Below are 16,272 nucleotides of genomic sequence, written 5' to 3'. Positions count from 1 at the left end.
GAAGATCTAGCTATGTTTAGATTTATGGGCATCTTGTTTGTTGTGGCTGTCAGAACTAAGAAACCATTAGATCTACATTTAGCACCAAGTGTTTGGAAACTTTTGGTTGGAATACCACTTAGAATTGAAGATTTAGAGGAGGTACCTATAAATTTAAGCGTCAGAAGAAATTAAAAAAAATGTTTTGGGAAAAAGTAGCATAGGGTAATAAAATCAATTGAACGGTTACACCACATTTGAGTATAATTAAATTAAAGAGAGAATATTGTAAAATGACATTAATAACAAAATTGAATTTGAAAGACTCCAACATCAGAATGGTGAAAGGTAAATTCAGTAGTTTATTGCTTTTACTTTGAGAAAGGATAATATACATTAATTATACATAAAGATTCCAAAACAGAAAATATCTTTTGCCAAAAAAAATATCCTCAATGTGAAATCCCTTCAGGGGCATTGCCTTAACCCTTTCACCAATTGCTGCCCAGACAGAAGCTACTCTGAGACGATGGCTTCCCTGGCTACTATTACTCAAGTGGGAGATCTTCATAATAAATGTCAATAAAAACTTGTTTGTAGTTATTTGTGTATTTATTTCATTCACTAACACCATGTTCACAGTTTTGTTCATGTTTTGATAATTTTTTCTTCATAAAATATTCAAATTTTCAAATTTTCGGCATTATCTGGGTGAAATTCTCAAAATTCTGCTCTAAGACCCCAAATCGTAATTTTTAAACCCAAAACGGCAAAATTTTGAAAAATCTTATGAGGCTGTACAAATTCCTCACACTGAACGATGTCCATTCCAAGTGTTTTGTACATAAAACGACATTTTACGTCAAAAAAGTATACTAGATTGGCCTCAATTCTTCCATATTCTTTCAAAAAAAACGTTCCCTCATTTCAAATTCTCGTAAATTCCGTAAATTCCGTCTGATTTTGACACGGTTTTCAACAAACGGAAGCGCCATGTTTACACTTTCATCCGGGTATTCATCAAAGAAAGATAACTCATGTTTTCACTGTTTTGAGCGGGAAACATAAAAGAGGTATTCCGATCCCGGTAAAACGGGACTCATCGTCAGCTGTCTGAAGCGTGAATCCCGGTAAACCGGGACTCATCGGCGAAAGGGTTAATGGAAGAAGCTACTTGGGTATGTTTTAATTATAAAATTACCCTATCATTAACAAGTTTGGTAAGTCGTATGATATGTGGAACAAATTTTGGTTCTCTCTTCTTTTTCCTTTTCTTTTCTTTTTCATCTTCCTCTGGGTCTTCATCGTCTCCACGATTACCAGCAGCTACTCCTCCAATAAAAGCCCAGCGGTATCTGTCAAATATAAACATTAAACATTTGGTGTATGTCTGATTCATTGTTTCTTATTTAACATTCAGATTTCAAGTTAGAAAATATGGACTTTTTTCACCATTAACTTGATCAACAGCAAAATTTTGATTTGTTTTGGCTAATTCTAAAAATTTTAAGAAAAATAATTTTTGTGCTAAGTCTAACTTAAACCATTTGAATTATTTCTTCAAAGGCTTCAATATTTGGTCCCTGTTTCAAGTGGCAGAATCATGAATGATCCCTGAAAAAAAAACAAGATACAAACCAAACAGTTTCACATAAAACATAAGGATCATCCCATTTTTGTATGCTAATATTCTGACGATTTTTTTTCTTCTACAATATGCCACACCTTTTTAAAAAGAAGAGACAGGTTCAATTATTAGTGCAGTGGTTGTATGCAATGCATGTGATAAAAATAAATTAAGGGGAGGACTTAGGTAGGAATACTTACAATTGGAACTGAGGGACTACATCAGCAGGAAGAGCGAGAGCTAAATCTAACAGTTTACAGACACTAAGATACAACTGTAACCAGGCTGGATTATTGTGAGCATTGAGTCCATTTCCTAAATGTGCCCAGCTGGAATCCAGGTTAGCTATTCTTTGTACCTGGGTCCTACAAACAACAAATAAAACTATGTTATTCATGTACAGATATATATAATATAACGGGTTCTAATATAGAGAAAAAATCAATATATGTTTTTAATTCTAGATTGACATTGCTTTACATCTATAGTATTATGCTATAAAGTATAAATCACATATGAAAATTACATATTTCTTTTCATTTTATTTAATCATACACTTATATAATTTATATTGAGAATAATTCATTAGATTTACATCAAGCAAGTCTTTTTAATATATTGTTTATCCATTCTGAAAACTATCAACTATTTCCCATTCACAGTAAGAAGAAGATAATGTAACAAAATAATAAATTAAGAAATAAATGAAAGCCTTGTACCACAAGCAGAAAACCCAGTATTCTGGTTTTACCTATTTGTTTGTCTATCTTGGACAAAGTCTAAAACCAGCTTACAGTTTGGTGATGTGGGGCAGGTAAATTGGGAAAAGTGTGTACCATATTTGTGTAATCAATTTCTCCTATTGTTTTCCTCCAAGAAATGCACAGCAAGATTGCACATAGTTTCTGATGTACATGTGCTATTATTGAACTGTTTAAGGATTTTTTTCTGTTTTTTCCAGGACTTAAATATTTTTCAGCAAAATTTATGTATGAGGGAAAAGTTTTGTGCAATCTTTTTCTACAATTTTCAACAGAGATCCATGAAACTGCACATACATTGTATGTTGAAGTGCATCAGCTATTAAGGAATTCCTTTTTTGAAGACTTAGGAACTAAATAATTTGTCATCAAAATTTATTTACATTGTTAATATTCAACATTGATTAGTCTTTCAACACGGCCATTTGAGACTTTGAACAACTATTTATGTATATGCTGCAATTTAAAATTGCCACCATGGAAACTTTGTCATCTTAAACTAATTCAGTTCCTGAAACAATTTTTCTAATAAAACAATTTTACAATCCTATATACCAAGGGTTCACCAATCGCAAGGTTCTAGCAAAACTAAAATCCTACCTGAGATTACTTGTAAAAAGAATGAAAATGCAAACTCAGGATTAATAACTCAGATGCCTTGATTAATTAAAGTTTTTTAATGTGATTAATGTTTAGAAAAAAAGCATATTTAGTTTTTACTGAAAGAAAACCTACCCATCATCCGATGATCTTTAAAGAAAGAAAGGAATTAGAGATAGTAGTAATATTTAATTGTCAAAACTGATATTTATAAGCATTTTTGTAAATGTTAGTTTTAATGATACAGCTATAAATAACTTTAATTAATGTTTGGTACAGTAACACAACACAAAACACTCAATTAAACTAAACTCTTCAGACTTACAACATTAGTGAACTGAAAATTGTGACCAAAGCTATCATTAAAATATAATGGAAATTTATGTCTAATGTGCCAAAAATAAAATTATATTAAACAAAAATACTTAAATAATATAAAATTGTGCATGGGTTTCATACATAATTAATACATATATAAATTACTCACACACACACACTAAACAACACTGAATACTTATTATATAAAATACAGTTTTTTTTGTAAACATTTACCAGATATATAATTTTCAAAATTCATAACTTGATCAAAATGTACTTTAGAAAAATATCAAATGTTATTCCTAATTGTGTCTTTTTTTTAACTATTAATTTATAAGATAACAAGAATGTGTTCCAAGAACATGGATGCCCCATCCACATCATCATTTTTGGACCATGATTGGACCCTGAAAAAGGGGTAAAAACTCTAAATAGTTTCAGGTTGATTGGACGTCAACTTCATCAAAAACTACCTCGACCAAAAACTTAAAACCTGAAGCCGGACAAACTGATGAAAGAACGGACAGACAAATGGACCCACAAACCAGAAAACATAATGCCCATAAATGGGGCATAAAAATTCATCAGTTAATAAACTACTGCAAACAAGTCTTCACCAAAGGGGGTTTAATGTCCTTATCTGACACATAATGATGAATCTAACATTTACACGCTGACAATGAAGTCTGATTTACAAGTAATAAAAATTGAAGTAATTTACTATGCTATTTACCAAAAAAAAACGTTTTATGAACAATCAGGTGACAAAGTTTCTATTTTATTTGCAACAATTTGATACCAAAACCTACATTACAAGACATCTGAAGACCTATCAGAAACCAACCTTAATTGAGTCCCCCAAATGATGTGTGGGTATTAACTCACTTAAACTGGAGCAATCATGTTGTTCATTTTTATACTTCATTATTTCCCAACATTTGACACCAAACTAGTAAAATTTCAAAAAAGTAATACCTGTGCAGACAGTTTCAAAAGTACTACTGGTCAAGTGGAAAGAACTGGAATCTTTTTTCAGTATTTAGACTAATCTGATTGGTCAAAATCAATTTAACCATATCATAAAAAGACATTTAACTAATTGTTATACATTAAAATACTGAAAATCAGGTTAATATATGATTGAAAGCATAACAACAGAGCAAGAAGCAAGTTTCCTTTTCATGTCAAAGAGTTTCAATTACTGTTATATGCCCTCCTGTTTGGGTACTAGGTATTATGCCAGTTGGCAGGTATGTACTACCAAACAACAGGGTTACTGGTTGCTTTTATTCACAGCAACTTTTTTAGTTTACCATGTAGATTGGTCATATATATTTTTGCAACAGAACATCAAAAGAAAATTTGATGCCAAGTTTATTTCAATTTAGCACATTAGTTTCAGTGAAAAAATGTTGAAAAGAGTTGAAGCATGTATGATGAAAAAAAAAAATAAAGTAATAATTAACCCTTTAAGTCGGGTGACATAAATATTTACAAATGCTTAAAAAGCTGTAAGCAATAACGTTAAGAGAAAAAGAAAATTAAGTTTTTACAGATCTAAGTTTGAATAAGATAAGTAATGAATTTTTTAAAATCTAAAACATCTGGTAAATGTTGGTTAAAGTTTGACCAGATGCATGCTGATTTTGGAATTGTAGCAATATATGTTTATTCAGAATATAATGTAGGTTTTGTTTTTGTAACTAAGGTAACTGTGACAGGGTTGATCTGCAGCTGCAAAGGTCAAGGTCAGGAAGCTTGATGGACAAAGAAATCAAATGGTATAAAAATATTCAGGAACTGAAAATCAAATTTTTGGAAACAGCATGCAATCTGACTTTTTACAACAATTGGAATCAGTCAGCTGCTCAGAAAGATCTCTAAAATATCTAATAATTAGTGAGAAATAAATTTGTTAATTCACTGAGCAGTTGACTATTATAATAAGTATTGTTGCTGAACATTTTCAGATATTTCATTTTGTTAAATTTCTTTAAAAAATTATAAACAGTTACTATATTAAAATTTAAAAAAAAAACAAAAAAAACTATTTGAAAACACAAGCAATAGATCTCTGAAAATGTTCAATTTTTCCCTTGCTTTTTTAAAAACTGGTTAATACCTGCTTTGTCCTCTTAGAAACACACTATATGAAACATACATAAAATTATTATTGCATTGTCTTGCTTTTTCTAGGTTATAGTGTTTATATATCTGTATATTTACCTAGCCTTTTTTATACTTCCATTAGAATTATGATCATAAAAATACTACATAAAATATTTTCTATGGTTTATATTTCATTAGCATTGGTTCTTGATTTCTTTAAAATAAGAAAGAAATTCTGATAAAATCTGACTGAAAAATTTAAATTCTAGCTAAAACTTTTCAAATCTCCAGTTAAGTCAAATATATAACCTGGTAATGTCTTATTATGGTGTACCGAGTTTTACTGTGTTGTCAGTCTTATTATGGTGTACCAAGTTTTACTGTGTTGTCAAAAATGTATATTTCCTAATGTACAAGCTCAACTTACTTGAATTCATCTGTATCGTTAGATAATTCTTGTTCTATCTGCATAAATACATGTATCTGTAAGATAAAAAAAGCTGTTTTATTATCTTTTTTCTTTTTCTTTCATAAAAACACACAAATATATTATTATCATTTGTGGAAATAAAATACAAAATGTATTAAATCACTTTTCTGGTTATGAAAACGTTTTATTAGGATACTGTTCAGTTATGTACATCATATATCTCACTCAAAAATATTATTCAAATATTATTTTCATCCACAGTATGAAGGGCAAATTACATTGGCATTGTGAATCTAAATTATTTAAACTTGACTGCATCTTCTAAAATACAAGTCTTAAATAAGGATATCATAAGAAACTCTCAGTCCCTCAGTGATTTTCCACATGAGAATCACCAAGCCTTTGTTGACGACACATTACATCACTAAGATGCAATACTGTGAGCGCAAGGATGGACTCATCATGGAATTTCAAATAATTTTCAAATATCAAGTGCTTTAAAGATAAGATAATCATATGGCATAAAAACTTTTCCCCATTGATTTGAAATATAACATTATAAGCATTATCATTTGGTTAGGAAAACCTTAAAAATTACAATTATCAACTTATGAATTATAAATGTTGACAAAAAATCAACAAATTCTCCCAAATATCCCTATTATTGTTTACCATTTCTGTGATGACTGTTGGCCACAGTGATGTTAGCTGATGTGGTGACATCCTCAGTATCAATACTCTAAAACACAGGAATACTTGGGCCATAATAGATGGTACTTGATGTGTAGATCTCAGACATTCTGCTAACCTCTCTGTTAAAAAGGAAAATTAATGATTTATTACAGATTTATTTTGAAACTACTTAAGAAAGATACAGAATATTAAAAGGATAAGCATATGCTAACTGCTGTTCATAACCTGTGACACAGATAATACATTTAAGAAGAATAACATAAAAGAATGTATGAAGAAACAATCATGTCAACTTTTCTACAATATTTTTTTTACCAGATTATAGCAAAATGAATGAATAAGGGTAAATCATTATAATTTGTCTTGAATAGATATAAGAAACTCTCAGTCCCTCAGTGATTTTCCACATGAGAATCACCAACCCCTGGGTGTCGACACATAACATCATGAAGATGCAATACTGTGAGCGCAAGGATGGACTCATCATGGAGTTTCAGTTAGCAAAGAAATTACTCTTTTATTAGTTTTCATATGGTTATTTTGGATCTCAGGTTTTACTAATAGATTATCAATGGTTATTCAAAAAAAAGATGTCTTCCAACTGCAATCTGAATTAAGGGTGACAACCCTGAGATGACAAGAAGAAGAGAAACTTTGAGTTTGAGAGACAATGATAATCTGTTTATCACTGTTTTCCAAGGCAACATCTATGGCAGGCTGATGATGTCATCATGTTCTTTCTCTTCACTACTGAGAAAAACATTCTTAGCAGCAGGATATGAAAAATTGTCACAAAAAATTGAAGAAAAAGTGACAAATTACAATATAAAGTAAAACAATTTCCTAATATATTAGTACCTTGTATTTCTGGCATGGCTTTTTGGTATTGGTCAGGTTCACTACAGAATATAGTAAATGCCAGACGTTTCATCATTCCTGCTCTCTGTTCTAACTCCTGCTCCTTACTACTAAATATACTTATACTACCAGTCTGAGTAATGGTCACTCTATCTGTGGAAAGAATGAAATAAACCATTTAGTTCCAATCTAACACAGTTTCATTCACTAAATACAGCTACATGTACATATCAAGTCTGTCAATTGCAATCAAATTATTGAAAAATGAAAAAATGAAAAGTCTTTATCATAAATGAAATTATAATCATTTTTGTGTACACTTTTAGTTAATGCTTTGTTAGTTATTATTTTTTTGAAATATTTTTAGTGAAAGGTTCTTTTGTTATCATTCTTTTCCATACATAAGAAGTGTGTTATTGCTAGATGTCTTTGATATTTCTTTTTTTTATACTTGGAAAAACAAGAGTGCACACGCTGAAATGTCTCACCTTCTTTACTAATCATTGATATTATGTTGATAGACCTAAATATAAAGCTTTATTACAACTGTCACATAAACTCAACATTAACCAAGAAAACGAAACATGGATCAATGAACCATGAAAATGAGGTCAAGGTCAGATGAACCATGCCAGGCAGACATGTACAGCTAATAATTCTTCAATACAACAAATATAGTTGACTTATTGCTTATAAATTAAGAAATCAGACCAAAACACAAACACTTAACACTTAGCAATGGACCGTGAAAATGAGGTCAAGGTCAAATAAAACCTGCGTAACAGACATATAGATCAAAAAATATTTCCATACACCAAATATAGTTGACCTAATGCATAACGTATTAGAAAAATAGACCAAAACTCAAAAACTTAACTTTGACCACTGAACCATGAAAATGAGGTCAAGGTCAGATCACACCTGTCAGCTAGACATGTACACCTTACAATCATTCCATACACCAAATATAGTAGACCTATTGCATATAGTATAAGAAAAACAGACCAAAACATAAAAACTTAACTATAACCACTGAACCATGAAAATGAGGTCAAGGTCAGATGACACCTGCCAGTTGGATATGTACACCTTACAGTCCTTCCATACACCGAATATACTAGACCTATTGTTTATAGTATCTGAGATATGGACTTGACCACCAAAACTTAACCTTGTTCACTGATCCATGAAATGAGGTCGAGGTCAAGTGAAAACTGTCTGACGGGCATGAGGACCTTACAAGGTACGCACATATCAAATATAGTTATCCAATTACTTATAATAAGAGAGAATTTAACATTACAAAAAATATTAACTTTTTTTTCAAGTAGTCATTGAACCATGAAAATGAGGTCAAGGACATTGGACATGTGACTGACGGAAAGTTCGTAACATGAGGCATCTATATACAAAGTATGAAGCATCCAGGTCTTCTACCTTCTAAAATATAAAGCTTTTAAAAAGTTAGCTAACGTCGCCGCCGTAGCCGCCGTAGCCACCGCCGGATCACTATCCCTATGTCAAGCTTTCTGCAACAAAAGTTGCAGGCTCGACAAAAATAACAAACATGAATGATCTTATACTTATACTATAGGGTTATTGCATGAATATTGTCCCGAGTAGAATTTTATATTGCACAAGCTTGCGGGTGCAATATATTTTTTTGATGTTCTAAGAGGGACAATATTCCCCAATATTCATGCAATAACCCTTTTACTGTATAGCAATATAATATTTGAAAGTAAAAATTGGTTACTTTCTGTGGGAAATATTATATTGCTATGCAATAATATATTTTATTCCATATTGATAAAATATTAGTAGGTTTTTCTATATGAATTGGATTTTGAAAAATAAGCATATTCACCTGCGGAAAAAGGATATTCACCGCGCAAAAAGTCGTGTGCTTTTACGTGTATAATTTTGGTAAAAAACGTTTGATGTACAATTGATTTTGGTAAATATTTTCCATTACATTCATTTCTCTCGGAATATGGAATAAAACATTTACTGTCTTTTGCTTCAGTAAATATGTGGTTTAATTGACTTTTGAAAAACTGATATTCACTTCGGCCGTTGGCCTCAGTGAATATCAGTTTTTCAAAAGTCAATAAAACCACACATTTACCTCATCAAAAGACAGTAATTGTATAATATTCTATCCACTAAATTGTATATCACTTACTCATAAGATCTTTAAATGTGGTTTTGTCATGAGTCATGAGGTTATCTATAATACACCTCCAGTAGTGTATACATCTCATATCCAACTGGAAAAAATAGGGATCCATCAATAGTTCAAGTGCTTCTTTACGCCAGGCTTTTCTTGTATACTGGTACCCGCTTAGACTGGCTAACATCTGGGAACATGCCCTGTAGCTAGGTAAATTATGAGTGCTGAAAAAATACCAGTAATTTTAAATCTATAACTGAGATGGATGAATATATAAAATTAAATCTTAAGTAGGCATTCTTATTTCTCAAAAATTTATTTAAATACATGTTTTAATTTTTTTTACTAGAGCTACAGCGTCATTTGTTTGATGTATACAATGATTTCTAAATATTACATTTTCTTAAACACCAGACTTTTAAAATTATGTTATACACCACTTGTTTCACAATCAGTCAATCATGTTTAGCTAGCTATAAACCCAAGTTAAATATACTATTTTCTTCATAAGGAAATACCTGCTCCAGTTCACAAATATAACAGTTGTTTTCTATTCGTTTTATGTGTTTGTGCTTTTTTATTTTGCCATTTGGTAAGGGAATTTCTATTTTGAATTTTCCTTGGAGTTCGGTATTTTTGTTATTTAAATTTTGTTCAGCCATTGTTTTTAATTTTCATTTTATGATGTTTTCCTCTCCGAATAAGGTTTTAAAAAGCTTTCCTTTATCACACTTTCTATAAAAACAGTTTTAATTTCTTGATATATTTTGTTCTGTAACAAAATAAGACTTCAAATATCAGAAAAAAGAAGACTGATTTTGGCAAACAAATTAATATCTTTCATCAAATGCCAGTATTCTCTATTTTTATCTTATAAAAATCGTATAAATTTTTGGTTTTATTTATTAGCTTTAGTCCTTGAACAAAAGAGATCTGTGGTGTTGTGGTCAAGGCATCGGACTACTAACACTTAGGTTGATGGTGCCATCCCCAATCTGGGGTGAAAATTTCAGGGACTCAATTTTCTGCTCTCCCTCGAAACCATTTGGGAGTATGATTTTAAGAAATGATGATAGTCTGTCGGATGGCGAAGATAAATGGCTGACCTGTATAAAGAGAGAGCAATATATCTTGCACGAACTTTTTAGTGAATATAATATTACCTGTGGCTCTTAAGATATGGGAATACATTGTACATTATAGGAGTCAGAACTGTTGGTACCCTGTCTTTATCTTCACTGGTATATACAACATCTAATAAACCTGCTATCAACTGAAATATCAAAGATAATCAATGGTCAAATATGCACAATGGAAGTTTTTTCCCCTCAGATTTAAAGCCTTTTTTCACCTAAAATATACCCATTTTATTGGATTTAACATTTAACATGATTTAATCAAAATGCTGCCCCCTATAGCAAGTTATCCAGGATATGAGTTTGGTGATTAGAGGTATCACTGTATAAACAAATCAATTTGTATCCTGATGTTATTATACATAGTATGCAACACTTTTGGGAACCATCTCATTTAAATCAGATCATTTTTTTCATTCAAGCAAACTGTTACCTAAATACAGATATTTAACTGTACTGTCCTGAGCAATAAACTTTTCAGACTTTTACTTTATAACTGACTTTCTCTTCTATTTTGAATTTGTGCAATTTTCTGGTACATTTCCCATTTCTGAATTGTATTTAAATAATTTAAAACCTTGAAACTTGGTAGACTGTTCTTTCACTTTTTCTGTCTATTATTATGAATATTTTGCCTTGAATATGTTAGTTATATTTGTTATCAGTGACATGAACACCATTTTACAAAGAATGCAGAAAAATAAAAGTCAACTTGCATTCATAACCTAATCTTTTCCAATTTTTTTCTAAAATACTGAATATAAAATTAAGATAACAAAATCTGTCAGGTACAGAAAAGTTTTTATAGTTGATGTTGACCTCATTCATGACTGGGACATGAGCTATTATTAAATGTGCCATTAATAAAAACTAAACTAAGTTTGACCAAAACTAACTATAACAATTACCTCTGCCAGTAATGAGAGAGCTTGTACACTATATTTAGAGTCAGATGTATTGGTCAACTTGGGATCCACTACCTTTCTCTCCTGAATAACTTCAACATCTATGAAATAAAATACAAAGTTCAACCAATTAATAAATATTATATAGTGTTTATTTATATCCTAAATACTGAAATCAAATAAAATATACCTTGATACAGAACATTCATTAAATGAAAGATTTTTATTAAATACTGTTTGTAATATCATGATAATCATTAAGATTATTGCATTATAAATAATTAGAAAAAACATCCTCATTTTAAACAAATAGTAACCAAACCTTTGAGAATTCCTACCTTCATCTAGCTCACTAGTCTCTTCATCTTCAAGTCTGTCTGTCTGTGGTCCAGGTTTTACAGCCAGGTTACGACGTAGCCATGTGGTCTGTTCCAAAGAAGAACCACCTATTGTTCCTATAGCTTCCAGTAATTTTTGTGTAATGTCCTGCAACATTAATTGAATACATCATTTAAAATGAGAAGACATGGTATGAATGCCAATGAGACTAGTCTCCACTAGACCAAATGATGAAGAAGTAAGCAAAGATATATCATTCTACCGCCTTCTCAATTAAATAACCCATACAATTCAAAATCAAAACTCTACTTTTATTCTCCAATGACAATTGAACAATCTTAACTTTGCTCTATAAGTAGTTAAACAAATTCATCTTCCTAAAAAATTTAGATATCTTTGAAATTGAAGCATATCAAGATACTAATCACAAGTTTTTCTGTTTTCTATATACAGAATGATTTAAGAACTTATCAACTATCATCAAGATACTTTTTGAAGTAAAACAAAATAATTGAATTGATCTTTTTAGTTAGAAGTTTACTTTTAATTCAACTTCAATTACTATTTTCCATGAATTTCTTCGTGACAATATCATTTACCTGTAGTTCTTTTACGTACTTCTTTTCTTCTATTATTGGAGTTTTCTGAACAAATTCGTTAAATATCCTGCAAAGTAAAGTTTATTTATTTAAACAATCCTAACTTAAATGCTTTACTTGTATACATGCTTGGTTTTAAGAAGCATAAAAGAAATCATTGCATTTTTTTTAAGAAAAAAAATATGGGATTGCCAGCATTGACATGCTAAGTATACAAATGTATGCTCTCACTCTGCTTTAAGTTTAGTCACATCTTAAATAATAAGGCAATATAAAAAACTTAGAAGTAAATATACAAACAAATTATAGTGTATACATTTTTTTACACACTACTTTATAGTAGATTTGATTACAGAATACTTTACAAAAACTTTTATGTCAGTGAGTATAACTGAACATTGTTGAACTTTATATACCAAATCTTAAACTTATATATAATCTTATACTTACTTATCAATTAAAGAAATCATGTCACCCTACCCGGACACATTATTTTGACTCAGCGCTACACAGTTTTAATCTTTATCCTAAATGCGTCTTACTTAGCAGAGAACCAGTAAATACTAATTCTAAAGTCTTTTGTTTGACACTACCAGGTTTAAAGCTACTAACTTCTGCACTCAGGGTGAACATGCTACCAATTTTTATATACAATTAACATACACATTAAAATAAAGGTTCCTCAATGTATAGAACAATAAAGTACTTTTTTGGTAACAAACAAGCACTACAATTTTACACAGCATTTATGGTTGGTTTCTGTTATCCAAAATCCATAGCAAATTCTCTTTTTCTAACAGCCCCCAGAACTAAATTGTAACATTGTAATGATAAACTTACTGCAGTAAAAGAAATTTTCCGTATGGTGTTATATTGAGTTGTAAGGTATCTCTCAATAGAGAGCTTAAGGAAGTCCAGGAATCTAACAGTTGGGTACCAGCAGCTTGTTGTACATAAGCATAGAAGAACTGCAACATGTTTACTTCTAATGATGCAGTTTTCTGAAAATAAACAACAAACATTAAGTATATTTCAAATTTCAGAACAAAGGTGTTTCACTTATAAATCAGAAAAAAAAATTATTGCGATAATTTTTGAAATGAGATGAGCAAGCTTATGACAAAATACAACAACAAAAGTGAATTTGAGGCTGAAAGTACTACCAGTAAGTAAGAAATTCAATAACACTTATCACTTCCTTCAACTGTTTTCTAAATGGTTTCCGTAATTTTGATTTTATTTCCATCTTTGTCTAAGAGTTAAAGGTTGCCCTATATAAAATACTCAATACCAATGGCAACCCACTCATTTGGCATACTAAATGAGACAAGATATGCAAATAAAACAACTATACACTTGATCATATAGAATGTGAAACTTAGTATCTACACATCTTTAGGTCGCTGAACTGCCTGTAATAATGAACCAGATGCTTTATCTTTATTTATATAGCTTTATACGACCGCAGAGGTTGACCCTGAACGGTTGGGGCAAGTATGGACGCAACATTCAAGCTTGATTCAGCTCTAAATTTGGATTGTGATTAAATAGTTGACACAGCATAGTTTTCTGATACAGAATGAATGTGGTCTAATGAACTTAATCAAAGAGCTGAATAGCTCTGAGGGGAAAGATGGCCCTTGTTTCTATTTCATTTTTTTGGGTTGGGGGGGGGGGGTTATCTTTTGATAGTCTTCATAAAAAGAATGAAAAAAAGAACAGCTAGAACATGTGGAAGGTTGACACTATTGGAATCAATTGTTGTTTAATATAATTTCGTTTCTTTAGTTTAGGATTCAGTTTAGACCAATGGAAGAGATCTGCATCTTCTAAATCTAAACATTCAATTAAAGTTGATAGTTAATTATCTAAAATTCAACTTGTTGAATTCTGTCATTTAACAACTACTACAATTATTTTTGAAATCTTAATAGTGTACTACTGAACTGTAGGCTAGGGCCATTTTCCATTTTTTGTGACAGTACTCTTAAAATTTTAAATTTTTTTCTTAAGAAGTTAGGACTGAAAAATCTATTCAGTTTTAAATTTCCATTGATAAAGTTCCCAGTTATATCTCTCATCACAGGGATACAGGTACTAATAAAAATAACAATATGATTGATGTAAACTGTGTGAAGCTTGTTTCCAAATCCTACATTTTGAAATATTTGTAAAATTTCATGAATAAATAGGTTTAAACTACAAAATGCAACATTTGTAATTTTTTTGTAACTATTACAATGATTATGTTGGTACACAAAATTTAGTTTTAATGAAAGACCACTTATCATATACTAAATGTCACATTTTAAGTGTTTATTTTAGTGGATAATTAGCTCATAAATTGAGGTGCTCCTGAATTGGAGGAAGATTCTCAAAACAGAGATTTACAGAAGAAAAATGGAAAAGATCGTTTCTCTCCCAGATCTCATGTAGCCCCTCGGACTTCCTGTTTACTTTGAAAGTTGTTGACCTACAAATTAAAGTATTGCATGTTGATGTTTAAATCATCTACAGCAAACATCATTATGTTTAAATTCAACAAATACTATTTTTTAATAAGTGCACAATCTTTGAGAATGATTTAAATAACCAGTGAAGGATATCCCTGCTTATGCGTAGTATGGCATTCCAACAATGACGTCACTATAAAATATAATGTAGGTTGGATATATTTAGAATATCTCGTCATACTGATTTTTCCGGATTGTAAAAGAAACGTAAATAGTGTAAAGGAGAGCTCGATATACGATAATTTCGAGAGAAACAGAAGGGAAATGTGTAAAAAAGTGTTTAAAGTCAACTTATTCATTTGTGACTCCCCATCTCATCATTTTTAGTAAGATTTGTTGGGGGGGGGGGGGGGGGGTTTCCACACTATAAAAACAAAATGAATGATGTGAGGGAATGTCACTCTGGTCAACCCAATTGTGCAATTGAAGATTTCTTGCTATTGCTGAATACTGTGCAATTGAAAATTTCTTGCTATTGCACAATACTTAATATAATAATTTTTGATCCTGATTTGGACCAACTTGAAAACTGGGCCCATAATCAAAAAGTTAAGTACATGTTTAGATTCAGCATATCAAAAAGCCCAAGAATTCAATTTTTGTTAAAATCAAACTTGTTTAATTTTGGACCCTTTGGACCTTAATGTAGACCAATATAAAAACAGGACCAAAAATTAAGAATCTACATACACAGTTAGATTCCGCATATCAAAGAACCCCAATTTTAATTTTTGATGAAATCAAACAAAGTTTAATTTTGGACCCTTTGGACCCCTTATTCCTAAACTGTTGGGACCAAAACTCCCAAAAAATCAATCCCAACCTTCCTTTTATGGTCACAAACCTTGTGTTTAAATTTCATAGATTTCTATTCACTTATACTAAAGTTATGGTGGCAAAACCAAGAAAAATGCTTATTTGGGCCCCTTTTTGGCCCCTAATTCCTAAACTGTAGGGACCTCAGCTTAAAAAATCAATCCCAAGCTTCTTTTTGTGGTCATAAACCTTGTGTCAAAATTTCAAAGATTTCTATTTACTTAAACTTAAGTTATAGTGCGAAAACCAAGAAAATGCTTATTTTGGGTCCTTTTTGGGCCTTAATTCCTAAACTGTTGGAACCAAAGCTTCCAAAATCAATCCCAACCTTCCTTTTGTGGTCATAAACCTTCTGTCAAAATTTCATAGATTTCTATTCACTTTTACTAAAGTTAGAGTGCGAAAACTAAAAGTAT

The 16,272-nt window shown here is 30.8% G+C and overlaps 1 protein-coding gene across 13 annotated transcripts in view; it reads right to left on the bottom strand.

The window, feature by feature from the left end:
• LOC139490554 (protein DOP1A-like) overlaps window positions 1–16,272 on the bottom strand; it is a 46,079-nt gene that overhangs the window by 2,584 nt on the left and 27,223 nt on the right. For 4 of the 13 annotated variants that reach the window (XM_071277383.1, XM_071277378.1, XM_071277384.1 and 1 more), the window contains 13 exons: window positions 13,368–13,528; window positions 12,528–12,594; window positions 11,928–12,075; window positions 11,593–11,690; window positions 10,712–10,821; window positions 9,561–9,772; window positions 7,376–7,528; window positions 6,497–6,636; window positions 5,822–5,877; window positions 5,408–5,431; window positions 3,103–3,117; window positions 1,807–1,971; window positions 1,181–1,334 (listed from right to left, as the gene is read on the bottom strand). In XM_071277383.1, coding sequence (XP_071133484.1) covers window positions 1,181–1,334; window positions 1,807–1,971; window positions 3,103–3,117; window positions 5,408–5,431; window positions 5,822–5,877; window positions 6,497–6,636; window positions 7,376–7,528; window positions 9,561–9,772; window positions 10,712–10,821; window positions 11,593–11,690; window positions 11,928–12,075; window positions 12,528–12,594; window positions 13,368–13,528 — 1,503 coding nt within the window. Of the gene's footprint in view, window positions 1–1,180; window positions 1,335–1,806; window positions 2,067–3,102; window positions 3,118–3,292; window positions 3,305–5,407; window positions 5,432–5,775; window positions 5,878–6,496; window positions 6,637–7,375; window positions 7,529–9,560; window positions 9,773–10,711; window positions 10,822–11,592; window positions 11,691–11,927; window positions 12,076–12,527; window positions 12,595–13,367; window positions 13,529–16,272 lie in introns of those variants that run through there. The other 9 variants (XM_071277388.1, XM_071277385.1, XM_071277389.1 and 6 more) reach the window with 5 other exon arrangements.

The sequence above is a fragment of the Mytilus edulis genome, chromosome 10 (assembly GCF_963676685.1).
Source record: "Mytilus edulis chromosome 10, xbMytEdul2.2, whole genome shotgun sequence".
Taxonomy (NCBI): Eukaryota; Metazoa; Mollusca; class Bivalvia; order Mytilida; family Mytilidae; genus Mytilus; species Mytilus edulis.
This window is presented reverse-complemented; position numbering and strand designations above follow the sequence as displayed.